The sequence below is a fragment of the Haplochromis burtoni genome, unplaced genomic scaffold (genome assembly GCF_018398535.1).
Source record: "Haplochromis burtoni strain Fernald_Lab_line unplaced genomic scaffold, NCSU_Asbu1 Contig_105, whole genome shotgun sequence".
In the NCBI taxonomy this organism is placed as follows: domain Eukaryota; kingdom Metazoa; phylum Chordata; class Actinopteri; order Cichliformes; family Cichlidae; genus Haplochromis; species Haplochromis burtoni.
Genome location: NW_024582466.1, coordinates 382,376 through 396,279, shown reverse-complemented (window position 1 = coordinate 396,279; position 13,904 = coordinate 382,376). Strand labels below are relative to the sequence as shown.

Here is a 13,904-nt window from a genome sequence, read left to right as displayed (position 1 = left end):
TTCACATTGCCCTCTTGAACCATTAAAATATCAAAAATAAAAGGATGAATTTCCACATTTTCTACACAGATGTATTATTATAAATTATTTTGGCCACAATAATAACATTTACTGCATTAAACAAAAAGAACATGTTTACAGACGTTCTGGTAAACAACTTAAAGCCAGTCCAGGCAACATATTAGAGTCATTCAGCATTTGAATATTGGCTGAATGTTTAAATGTAGCACTGTGATTTTCATGTAATAAACAAATAAATTAAATAAACAAAAACGTCCTGAAATTTCTGTTTTCCAAAACGTTTCACTTTCAAAAATTGCTCCAAAAATATCACTTAATTTCCAAAAGAACATTTCAACCTTTTTGACAGTTTAATTTTCAAATATTTTTAAATTACTTTACTTTCACAAATATTCAAATTTTCTTAAAAAATAACTTTTTGTTTTAAAAATGCCTCACTTTTGCAACAAAAAGGACACATCTATAAATGTCAAAATCTGACAAATGTCAATTTCCAAATTTCATCGCTCTCGGAAAAATGTATCACTCCCAAGGTCACGGAGCACAGGAATGTACAAAGTCACGTTATTGCTGCAAAATTGCTTTCACTAAGAGAGAGCCAATCATTCTCAAACACAGAAATATATGCACACACACACACATGCACTCACACTATCCCTGCTGCGAGACTGAGTGCTTCCTCTTCTGGCTGATGGACTTGCTCACTACCTCATTCTCACTTTATCAATTACCTTTTTCCATTAAGGACCCATGTTCAACTCGGTTTCCCAGCATGGCGCCATTCCCAGTTGGAACCATTTCACAGCAAACCTTATGACCCATGTTACTTCTCTGTCAAGCTGTTTACACATCAAGCGGGAATAGGACGTGTGTCTGCCAGTGCGTAACATAAACAAGCAGCCATGTTCATTACAGCCCACTGTGGCACTTTGATTGTTGTCAGGAGTGAAAGAGTTAGGACTGGAGGCTGTGGAAAAGTGAACATACTGTAGTTGCACTGCAGGTTTGCATTATGTGCAGCAGTATCATTACTTTGAATTGGCAATTATGAATACAAATATTGATATGATACATGATTTTTCATCTGAAAGAGGAGCGGAAACTATAAATATTTTCTGTATTTTAATAATTGTTGAATCGAAATATAAAGTTACCGTATATTGTTTGCTGTAAAAAATTCAAACTCAGGTATAAAGCTGCATTTTTAAAAACTACATCTGTGGTGGACAATTTTCCTATCCCCTTCTGGATCATCAAAGACCTTAACTTATGGAGTGCTGTTGCCAAGAATCTGTTCACAGCTGTATCCAAATGTAAATGTTATGTGGAAGTCAGTAAAAGGAAGAACACATACACTCACACTCATATGGCAGCAACTCCGTGCATTAGCCATGTAGACATGGACAAGAAGACCTGCTGAAGTTCAAACCAAGCATCAGAATGGAAAAGAAAGTTAATCTAAGTGACTTGGTGTGGTTGTTGATGTCAGACAAGGTGAGGATTCACTATTGTCTATAGAGAACATACCAGGGTATGCAGAAAAGCATCTCTATTCTATTCTGTTCAATTCAGTTTTATTTATGCAGTGCCAAATCACAACAACAAACCTTAAGGCGCTTTATATTGTAAGGTAGACCCTACAATAATACGCTTGTCTCTGAATGTACGACGTGTCAAACCTTGAAATGGGCTACAGCAGCAGAAGACTGCTCCAGGCACCCTTCCTCTAAGCCAAGAACAGGAAACAGAGTCCACAGTCCACAATGTGGACAATGTGGACTCCACATGGGCTCACCCAAACTGGATATCAGGACTGGAAAAATATCACCTACTCTGATAAGTGACTGCACCTTACCTGAATATTGTTGCTGATTATTTTCTATCCCTTTATGAAAACATTGTACTCATCTTCTGCTGGCTCCTTCCAGCAAGATAACACACCATGTCACAAAGCTCGAATCATCTCAGATTGGTTTCTTGAACATAACAGTGTTCAAAGTTCACTCTACTACTATGCTATGAAGAATTAAGATGGTTGTGAAAGCAAAGGGAGGTCCAAGGCAGTAAAGTAGCTGCTGAGTTTAGATACAAACAAAGGAGAGGAAAAAGGGGATAGAGAGGTTATGACCAAAAGATGAATCTCTAAACAAAAACTAAATATTATAACACAAACAGAGGACCAAACAGAACAAGGGTTAACCAAGACTGAGTTTCATTTATTATTGTCCATATCACAACATACAGCAAACAAACACGTAACTTGTCTTATTTTTTTTTTTATTTAACTCACATTATTCAAATGGCTCTCTATGTGCATCTCACAGATCGAATTGCCCAGAACAGGAAGGCTATTGTATGTCCAATGATTGACGTCATCGACCACGACAACTTTGGCTATGACACGCAGGCAGGGGACGCCATGCGAGGGGCGTTTGACTGGGAAATGTACTACAAACGGATTCCAATCCCTCCAGAGATGCAGAGGGATGACCCCAGTGAACCCTTTGAGTGAGTAACGCAAGTTTAAAAGTAGTGCACTTTAAATCTAATCAGTGACTTAAAGCTTTCCATCCACGGCATACCTATTTCATTTAAATATGCATTTAGACTTTGAAGGATTTTATTTAAATGGCCTAAATGATGAATGATAAAATGACAGTAATTGAAGTCCACTCCTCTAAAATGCTTCATTGTGCATAATCTTCTCATTATCCAGGCTGAGCTGTTGAAAGTCTCTTTCTAATAAAGGCGTATGTCGTACTTTGTCTTGTGAGTAAAGATGATGTTGGTTTGTGAGGCTTATTTTTTCCCTACTCTGGTGTAAGTGAGTTGCCAGGATCACACATTCAATGGGCTGCCCAGACAGAAAGTAGACATGATACGGGGAGTGAATGTCTCTATAGAAATGATAATATTTTTAGCAGGATGCCTCCCATCACCAAATTGATACTAGTTTACTCTATTGATAAGGATGTTGATACTTCCATTAAGAAGATGACTTTTGTTTGCTTCGTTTAGAATTTTCATTTTCAAAATATTGTACTTCAAACAGTTACGTAAGATGCATTCACTCCTACTCCAGTAATGTTACTGCTGGATTTTTTAAAAGAATGGCAGAATCAGGCATATATATCGGATGTTTTTTAAAGTGGAGATCAGCTCTTATTTTTTTGTCTGCTTGAACATAAGTATTGATTACAGTAAAATATTTTTAACAAGGAATACTTTGGCCTACTAGCTCTTTGCTAAATTATGCTAGCTTAGCACAAGGCTAAGTTTATCAGATAAGCCAGTTTATGCAGAATATGAAAGTAACACAAATTATATCAAAGTTCTGTAATGCAAACTGCCCCTAACTATGAATACATTCATTTTTGTAGTGAAAAACATTTGTGTAATTTTGTATACATTTTTAACACTGTAGAATGTAAATTGATTCCACTTTTGTTTTTGCTTTAACTAAAACTGGTCCGTGTATTTAGCCATGCTGATGAACAGTCTCTCCGCCTCTAGAGGTGGCCTAACGCAGTCTTTTTATGTATTTTCTATGCTTGAGGTATCTGTGTGGGGTTTTGAGTCATCCAGTCATTGTAGTTCTAAGCACTTAATTTGAACGCAACCTGGAGCTAAAATAGAGGTTTGAATGTTAAGTAGATAGAGCTACGATGCCTGAGAACCTCCATCAGCTTGTAAAAATAAAACCTTTCACATGAGAGGTGAAAAAACATCTTCATATTCATTCATCCATCCATCATTTATCCAATTGGCTCACTTTAAATATTGACAACACTTTTTCCCTTCTGTATTTAGTAATGATGTACAGACATTTTTGTCTCTTACATTTATGTTCCCAAAATCCGTGCTCTCACACATCAGATGCTGCACTGGAAGTCAAACCCTCCCAAGAAGACACTTCACTGGTGCACTGCAGTGCTCATCTAACTATACAGAATATAGCAACAGATGAACTGAACCGTATGCTTAGTGGTTCTCTTATGTACGATCACACTGTTATAGAACAGCGCTTCACGAGTGAGAACATCTAGAGACAGGTGCCAGATGCCCATTTGTGATGTTTTTCCCTTATGAATATGTATAATCTGTGTTTTGTAGGTTTGGGACACTTTAACAACCACAGGAAACAATTTTTGAGGCTTTATGTTTTCGACTTGTCTGTCCCCTTCTCAGGAAGTCCTCAAGGGAGCTTCTGCAAGTTTGGCTCAAAGTTTCACTTGGACACAAGAATGAAGTGATTAGATGAACTAGAAGGATAACTAATAACCATTAGAATAACTCTGCTTAAATGTCAAAAAGTCAAGGTCATTGTGACCTCACAAAATACCGTTTTAGATTTTAAATGTAACATGTTACACACATGCACAGACATGCATGTAAAATGCAATTTGACTGGTTGGCATGCAGCAGTTTTTTGGTAATTCTGCTTTTATGACTGGAGCAAAACAAAAAAAATCCACTGGTTTCCCCTGCTGCATGTTGCCAATGTGTTCAAATGTGACAGTGTGAGAAAGAAAGATGTGTTTCTGAGGATAATTGTGACACGACAAAGTGCTGAGCTTTCTTAATTAAGACAGAAGCTGAAATTAGACTGGCAACTCCGTCTCAGGTCCTTTGCTTCACTTTGTCTCAGCTGTAATTAAGTCCTTACCCCCACATTTTTCCACACTGACTATGCTCATATTTACATTGATGTGGATTTAGACCAATGGTTTGGAGCAACACTTTTTTTTTCAGGCAGTGTTGTGTAATTTGAGTTTTTTTTCCCTTCTTGCCCTGTCGGATCAAACAGAATCTCTTAAATCTTGATTGATGTAGGCGTAAATAACTGTGTAAAACACCTTTTTTATTAATCCCTCTAATATAGTCAGTGTGTAGAAGACTGGTTATGTATTGGGCTAAAAGGTATCATCATATCATATCATCTGTGATATGATAAATCATGATATGTAAGTCTGTGAGACTCGAGGCTGTTTAAAGGTCAAATATAAAGTAATGCAGAGAGAATCCAAACAATTTCCGCTTGACCAAACACTTAGTGTGGGAGGCTGGGTCCACGACTCAGCATTTTGAGTTTATTTTGTTTTTTTGAGTTTATTTTGTATTTCTGGTGGTTACATTGTGAAGTTCTTGTGTTATTATTCTATTTAGTGTTTAGTTAAGTTTTGGTGTAGTTATGTTTCTTCTCTGTCTCCTTATTTATGTGTCTTTTCTGTTTTCCGTGCAGTCTGTCATGTGTCTCATGTCTGCGTGTTCCATGTTGTCAAGCTCATGTTGTCTTGTCTACGTCCCTTTCTTGTTCCTGTTTTATTGTGAAGAGTCTGGTGTTCCATGTTTAGTGCGTTTAGTCGTACTTCATCTCTGGCATTCAGGCTCATTTGTCCCCGGGTGTTTTCACTTCCCTCATTACCCTCCTGTGTATTTAAGTCCCCTGTATCCCTCTGGCTTTCTTGTGTCTTCATGCTCCTGCTCAAGTTCATGTTTGTGCTCTTGGTATGCCCCTGTTCAGATTTATGTTTATGTATTTGCCATAGTTTTCATGTTTAGCTCTAGGTTTTTCCAGTTTAGTTTAGCTTTTGGTCTTTGCCTTAGTTCACCATTGTCCATTTGATTTCTAGGTTTTACTACCAGCCTAAATAAACGGCTCACCTTTTGTTACCCTTTTGTTTTGTCTTCCATACGTATGCTTTTGGATCTGCTCCTCAAACACATTGGCCCACCTGGCTGTAACACTTGGTGAACACGGGGAGGAAAAACACCCATTTAATAGGAAGAAACCTCTGACAAAGTAAAACATGACAAAACAGCAATTTAAAAATCTAGTTGATTGTTTTGGCCTGAAACTAACATGACAAGAGAGGGTTGACAGCATTGCAATAGACAACAAATGTCCCAGGACAAAAAAGTGATTGTGCAGGGACAGTTTCCAGGCAAAATATTCTTATGCTGATAGGTTTTTGTGATTAAAACAACAAAAGGGGAATTTAGAGACCCAAGAGGCATACCAGTGTTTTGTAGGAAGCATCAAGTGACCTTGATGTGCTGGCCAAAGCAGGGATGGACCGAGTAAACCACCAAGTTTTCAGTATTTCGTTTAAGATTGCTGTCATTGAGAAAGTAAATTGGAAAATCTGTTAATTTTATTACACTGAACTTAGGCATTCGTTTATCATGTGTGTGCATTGTGGAGCTGTGAGTGCTAATTTAGGGTAGCGTGCCCCACAGAGGGCACAGGAAGCATAAATGTTTTCATCACGCCAAATGGTTTTTATTTTAATTTTAAAAATGAAGGACCGTAAACAAGCTGCACGAGTGTTAGAGGCAAACCCGACACAGTGTGCCCAGAGTAATTATGATGTGTTAAAGACATTAAACAGTGTTGGAGAGGAGTACAGAGATTTCTGTAATCACTGCTTATTCATTCATTTAATTATTTTCACCCTTGAAGAGGGAAAACTGCAGAAACCTGGCTGTTATCACCAAGGGACTCATATCTGTGCTCACTGCTCATGAGGCGTGAGAAGCCCTAGAGTGTTTCTCACCGCTGACAGTACAGTAGCTGCACTGTTTGCCTTTAATTGATCCTCCTCAGGGACAACTTTGGCAAGAGCAGACTACCTGCTGGCTCACTCACCTCCGATTTCCACCTGATAAAAAGCTTGTAGCTATGACAACCTGCGTGTACCCGCGAGTGTGTGTGCTGTGATATTTCTGCAGTGAAGTGGACCGCATCTCGTTTGGGGGATAGAAAGATGAGAATGATGCGCTTCAGTGTTTGATTGATTTAGTGCTGCACCATTTGGGGTCAGGTGTTGAGTGGAAAGTTGCGGGTTAAAGATCGGATCTAGTTGGTGAAGTTCTTCACAAGAAATCTGATGTACTCTTGTGTTTGTGTGCCTACCTGCTGCCCCAGTTTTTGTGCCTCAGGTGTGCAGCAGGAACAATCATGTACAGCAGCCACATAACAGCTAACAAGTCTCGCGCTTAGCAGCACAGATCTTGACACAGCAGACAGAAGCCACAGTGCTATAGTGGGTTAATTGGTTTTGTACTATGCAGAGCATCTTCATTATCTGGTGAGAAATGGGTGCCACTTGGAATACATGCACTCTGACTTACTGTCTGTATTCCTCTGAATATTCTCACTCGTTTTATTTTTGCTTCCAAAAGGCATATACCATTGAAAGCAATTACCAGCTTAGATGTTTTTTTTCTTCAAGGCCACAAAAACAGACTTTATGTGATTTTGGTCCAAGCACTGTTGGAGCTGTTTCAAAACTGTCATTTTCTCCTTATATTCTGTTAGCAGGTGGATGGTGAGCTTCGAGCCATTATACTTCTAACAGTTCCATTTCCGGTGTATAATTTGTTGACTAGGTTGCTTAGTTTTGCATTAACAAATCTTGTGTAAATGTCAGAGTTCATGATTCCCATGAATACATACATACCAACACCACTGCAAGAAAAGCAGCTGTAGATTTTGCTCTAAGGGTGGCCTGAAGGGTGAAGGAGGGAGTCAGTCTGGTTGAAAGCCTTCTCTAGACTCCACAAGAAAACTTTTAATGCCACATTCAAGCATACTAAATTTCCTTTACCTGTCCATTGTAGATTTAATTCACTATCAAGTTAGATGCTGAACTTTATTCATATTAGAAGGATGCATGTTTTCCTATACAATCAACTCTTTTTTTTTCTTCCAAAGCATGTAGTTTCATTTTTTTTTTTAAAGTGTTATTTTCTAACAGTTAAAGATGGAGCTGGTAGATTTTTGTTGGGAGTGGGTTAGGGTTAGGACAGGAATAGAAACGAGTTTATCAGAGCAAGAGCTCTGGTTGTGAACTTTGGAGACAACGTTAGTGAAGTGAAGCTGAGTTGGTCTGGACATGTGCAGAGGAGGGATAGTGGATGTAATGCATAGAGGATGTTGAATATGGACCTGCTAGGCACTGAGAAGGTTTATGGATGTATTCCTTTTCAACCTGTATGTTTTATAACCATACCTGGACTTGTAGCCAATGTTCCCTCTAAGCTGCGCACGTGCTTGCGCACTGCTGGCACGGTCTCTGCGCACAGAAAATCTGCATTGTGCACACAAAAAAAATCTAATCTGAATTGAAATTAAGATTAAAACTTTAATAATTCTGTTTTGCGGTGTTAGTCAGTAAGTGACTGGCTGCTCATTAAAAGTAAGGAAAACCCTCGAAAGCACTCTCCACTGTGAGAACAAACAAACCCAAAAAAACCCAACCCTTTCCTATTGGTTGAAAAATGTACCATGTCGACCAATCAAAAAATGAGATGTGAGAGATTTGTGACGTTTAGCGCAAATCTTGTGTAGTTAGTGTGTAGTGTAGTCAATAGTTTTGTTGTGTGTGTCAGAGCAATGAGGCGACTGCTGAATGTTACAGGTGTTACAGCAGTGATACATCTCCTGTTGTCAGGCCTGCAGGTATCAGGCTGTTGTTCTCCTTTATCTCATAGTGGACAGAAATGATTTAATTTGTGTGGCATCAGACTTGATGCAGAACAGCTGATTGTTCTGTAAATAATTTGAAATGTTTGTTTAAAAAAAGTCTTGGCTGCATTTTTAAGTAAACAGCTGCAAAAAACTCAGTTACTTTTTTGAAGAAGTAACTATATAATTAATTGCCCAACATTGGTCATTATTTACTGTATTTTGCATTAAATAGAGCATTGACACGTGTAATACACTTCTTTTAACCATGCCATTTTACTCAACAAAGCTGCCCTAACTGACCTTAAGTACCATACTAACCTACACATTATTCATGAAACGGGTCTGAAGTAGCGCTGTATTTATATGCACTGTTGATAACATGTTTGTCATTTTGAATAAATCCACACTTCGCCTCACACAAAAGGTAGGGCTGTTAGATTTGTCTGTTTAGATGTTGTCCTTGGCAGGATTGATATTATTGTGATGCTTCTACTCTTTATGGATAAGTGAGGGGTTTTAAGTAAAAGCTGTTCACGAAATTCAACGCAAGCAGTGACTGTTTGTGTTACATTGGGTCTTTTAGGTCACCAGTGATGGCAGGTGGACTGTTTGCTGTGGATAGAAAATGGTTCTGGGAGCTGGGAGGATACGACACTGGTCTGGAGATCTGGGGAGGAGAGCAGTATGAGATCTCCTTTAAGGTAAATATGTATAGATAATATTATCCATTATATTATGTTTTTGATGTTAAATTGAGGATGTGAAGCCAGATTATATTCTTGCCTGTAACCTGTTTGTTAATGGTTCTGTATGGAGCCACTCTGCCATAGTTTTAGCCTTTCATGATTACATCAGTTCAAAAAAATTTTTTTATAAAAGATTGCCTGGAAATTAAAGGTGTTCCCAGACAATGTTATAATCCTTTCATTGCCCTCCGGCAAATCTATAAAGTACTAAACTTTTTTTTTTTCAAAAGGACCAAGGGAGTTGTTTTTGTTCTGGCTTTGGGGGTCAAGCTGAGAGTGTATTTCTAATGTTTCCTTTTAACTCTTTTAAACACGCTTCAGCCACATCTTAACAAGCTCAGACAGCACTGAAAACACTCGTAATGCCTATTTACTTTTATGTCTACTTTAGCGTCAACGCTGTTGACAGAGGGGGGTGGTGGAGGTGGTAGGAAGATGTCCACGGGAGTGTTCTTCTCCTCTCACCAAACATTTCTGTGATCAGATTCATAGTAGAAGAAGACAGAAACACAGAAAATCCCTTTGTGTTTCTCAGAACCAGATAGAACAAATAGTTGTGCAGACATTTATAACATCAGTATGTTTCTCACACCAGGTCAGTGAATCACTACACCAGTCCAGCCATTATTATTATTATCATTACTATTATTATTATTATTTTTATTATTGTTGTTATTATTATTATTATTATTATTATTATTATTATTAAAGCTTAAAGTTTGCATTATTAGAAGTATGGTCACTAGGACCGATGAATTGGTGCAAAGCACAGACTGTGGCCTATAAAAGATGTGTCCTGTGTTTGGAGGCTTTCATTTAGCTGTGTATCACTGCCAACTTGGTTGTTTTGGAAACAGAAGGAAAGTGAGCTTATTTTCATGAGCAAAAATCACTTGGAATAACTGAACATGAGATATAGAAATTAACGTATTTGGCGATTAGACTCAATTACACATGGCATAGCAGAACAAAATCCCAGCAGTTACAGGATTTACGATGGTGGTGGTGAAGATGAAGACTGAGGCTTGGGCGGAGCTCTGACTGAGGTGCTTGTGGAGATGGGTTGCATGAATGAGAGTTTGAAAGGGAGAAAGAAATGAACACACGCAGAGCCTGATTGGCTCAAGGGCAAGGAGATGATTGGACTAAAGTAATGATGACTGTGTTGAGATTGACGGCGTGGGAAAGTGGTAGTGATGTAATGAACAGAAAGCAGCTTAACACCCAGGAAAGCAGGCAGATGACTGATTAGGGAGCTTCCTTAGTGAATTTACGCATAAGCTTCATTTAGTATCAGAGTAAGTTCAGACCACGGTAAGTTGAGCCACTCGAGTGAAAGAGAACTACTTTCGGCTGCCCCTTTAGACACAAGGCATCACCACAGTGGGTAGCTTTTTTGATTTGATCTTGATGCAACCCCAAAAGTATTTGTGTCTCCTCCTGGGATCAAAGCAGTTTTCTTTTCCTTGTTAATTGAATGTGTAAACCAATCACTGAACTGGACCTCTTGATTTTGTTCATGTTTTCATTCATATTTTTATCAATTTAATTATAAAAATATAACTAATAAAACATATAGTCTTTAGATACACTATATATTATGCTTTCGACTGCATCTGCATCTGACTAAGCTTAGCACAAAAGTAAGGACATTTGTGTTTGGTTGATTAACGCCAGTCTAATTATCCTTAAATGGTACCTCATTTGGAAAATTGCATTTGTGGGTTGAGAAGCAGCTTTGAATATGTGGGTTGCACCCATGAAAAACTTCAAATCAAAGATTCTATTGACTCCTGTTGGGTGTCATTTACTGGATTGGATTATTGAACTCTTAAGAAACAAGACAAGAAACATTTACAAATGTTTTCATTTATTTATTCACTCAGTAGCATCTGGAAGAAACATTCACAGCCACAACAGCTTGGCACTTCATCCTCATGCTGGTCACAGATTGCTTTTGTCAGCATTTGTCACAAGTCCGCCAATGTTTTCGTGTGCATTACAGATTAGAAGCACCGTTACTACAAAGAAATAATCAACCAAACACATATTTCCGTCCTTTTTGTGCTGTTTATATGCCCATAATTTTTAAAAATAACACTAAGACACTGTATAGTTTCTATGAAAGGTGAAAGCATCTACAGAATCCTCAACATTGTGTGTACCAGGCTGTAAACATGCTTTTTTAAATCTTGATTGAGTTGGGTGTAGTACCTTGGGAGTCTGAAATGGGGAGACTTACCTGCTTTTGGAGCCAGCTGTAAATGGCCATTCGAGACAATGATTCTTTTAGCGCTTCTGTGCTGGCTTTATCTTTTAACTTAAGGTTTACTGGTTAGAATTAGATTATAGCAATGCGCTCATTTGTCAAAATTTTTGGTTTCTGACTCCAAGAAACAATGATAAGAACAACCGTCTGGGGTCTAAATTTCAAGAAACCAATGGGTGAAGTCACTGTAGGTATATAAAGTTGTGAATATAAGAGAAGGAATTTGCCCAATGCTTACCATAAATGACAACCCATCCATCCATCCATCCATCCATTCGCTACCGCTTATCCTTTTCAGGGTCGCGGGGGGCGCTGGAACCAATCCCAGCCGCCATAGGGCGAGAGGCGGGGTACACCCTGGACAGGTCGCCAGTCTGTCGCAGGGCTCATAAATGACAACACTATACAAAATAAGAAGATGAAGAAGAGGAAAACTGATGTACGGATGTCTGGGTGGAAATAAAATTGGTTTCTGAATGACTGATTAATTCCAAAAACCAAGGTCACCTATACCTGGATACCCATGCGTCATGATGCAAAAGTATAATCCATTTTTAAAACTATAATATGATGGATTGTACTACAGTTGAGTGTCTTTAGGTCTGAACAAAAGGTGAGGATTAGAAGCCGGGCATGTGAAACAAATGATAGGCCTAGAGTAATGCCATCAATGGCCCGGGGATGAGCCTGGTGAGAACAGCTTTTATGTTTTAATACAGTTTTCTGTCTAACTTAAGTAATCATTAAGATAATACCCTTTACCAAGGTTATTATTTTGGTCAAGATTATCACTATTAATTTTTCCTATTAGCGCATGCCTTGCTGTGCCTCTTAAGTCTACTTTATATGCTCAGATATTCAATTTGGTTTCCTTTTTATTAAGATCCCCATTAGCTGATATAGTGCAGACAGCCAGTCTCCTGAGGTGAGAAGATTAACAGGCTCTCATACTAATCCTTACAACCAAACTGCTGCTCCCACAGACAGCCGGGCCCTGCTTGCATGTGAAACACAATTACTTTACTCAGTGGTACAGTTAATCTAAAGCTCCATCCTGGTGACAGCGGTGTGGGAACACCAAGCATTTCCAGCTCACACACCAAGATAATGTCAGAACATAAAGGCCCAAAGAGCAGAAGCAATGTGACCTCACAGGGAGGGTGAGAGGGACAGTGCAGGCATAAAACCAACTGCGAAGTCTTTATATTGCTTCGGACGAGCTTCATTTATGCAAACATTTGGAGACAGAGCTGCTCTGGAGGCAGAAATAATTAAACCTCCATGGATGGAGCCAGAAAAAGGGTATTTGTTCAAAGAAAACATTTGCCAACTTCCAAATAGTTGGCAGGGTAAAACTTTTTTAAAAACATAAATTGAAAAAAAAAATGTTTTTAAAAGAATGTTATTTCATATTTATGGATTTAGCGCTGGATGGACATAGACAGCTACAGACTAACTTTTCTACCCTTGCCTGTGATAAAATCATCTTATTGAAAGAATAAAAAGTACACTGGCTTTCTGGTTCTTGTTTCCACGGCAACATCATCAAATAATATGTATTTCCTCATATTATGTTTGATGTGGATTTTTCCCCTTCCTGCTTATTATAGTTTTTTTTTATATTGGTCTTTGGTCAATTAAATTTACTTGTGATTTCAGAAAATCACAATAAAAGTCAACTCAAGGGATGAGATCTATAATATAGACAGAAATATAACTCATCCCTTTGGGGAAACACGTAGTGATAGATAGAAATAAAATAATAAACAGGACAAACTCAAACTTTGGAACAGAGAAAACGTACAGCTAATGGATGGAGAGTAAGAGAAAGGAAGGGATGGAGAAGTGCTCAGGATGCCCTGTAGCAATCTATAGTAGGCCTGCAAGGTAATAGTTCAGGTGACCCTGGTCCAGCCTCTAGTTGGTTGAAGAATAATGTCAAAAGCTGATGTTCTGTTTTGTCTGCTCACTGTGAGGTTTTCAGGATAAGATTGGGCAAATTTAACTTGATTCTGGTTTTGACAAGAAGCTTCTGTTGGGGAACTAGCTCTCTTTCTAGGTCTTCTTAAGACTCTTGCTGCAGTTTTTTGGATCAAGTGAAGGCATTTCAGAGTGCGTTTAGGGCAAGCAGATTACAGTTGTAACAAATGCTTGGACTAGTTTTTCAGCATTACCCTGAGACGGGATGCTCCCATTTTTTTATAACGCTGTGCAGGTTTAAAAAAAAAACTAAAAAACAAAGAAGCTGTGTGAGTGAAAGGACAAATCTCAGTCAAAGACGATTCTGAGGTTCCTCAGCATGCCAACGTAATGCCATCCAGTGTAAATCTAGTCCAGGTGTCACGCCAGACTCATAACGCATCTCATAAAACATCCTGTTGAAAGAAAACACTGA

The 13,904-nt window shown here is 38.5% G+C and overlaps 1 protein-coding gene across 1 annotated transcript in view; it reads left to right on the top strand.

The window, feature by feature from the left end:
* LOC102306191 (polypeptide N-acetylgalactosaminyltransferase 10) overlaps nt 1-13,904 on the top strand; it is a 96,129-nt gene that overhangs the window by 69,298 nt on the left and 12,927 nt on the right. Inside the window, exons 6-7 of the mRNA XM_005927871.3 lie at nt 2,346-2,529; nt 9,078-9,195. Of these exons, the coding sequence (XP_005927933.1) occupies nt 2,346-2,529; nt 9,078-9,195 (302 nt within the window). The remainder of the gene's footprint in view (nt 1-2,345; nt 2,530-9,077; nt 9,196-13,904) is intronic.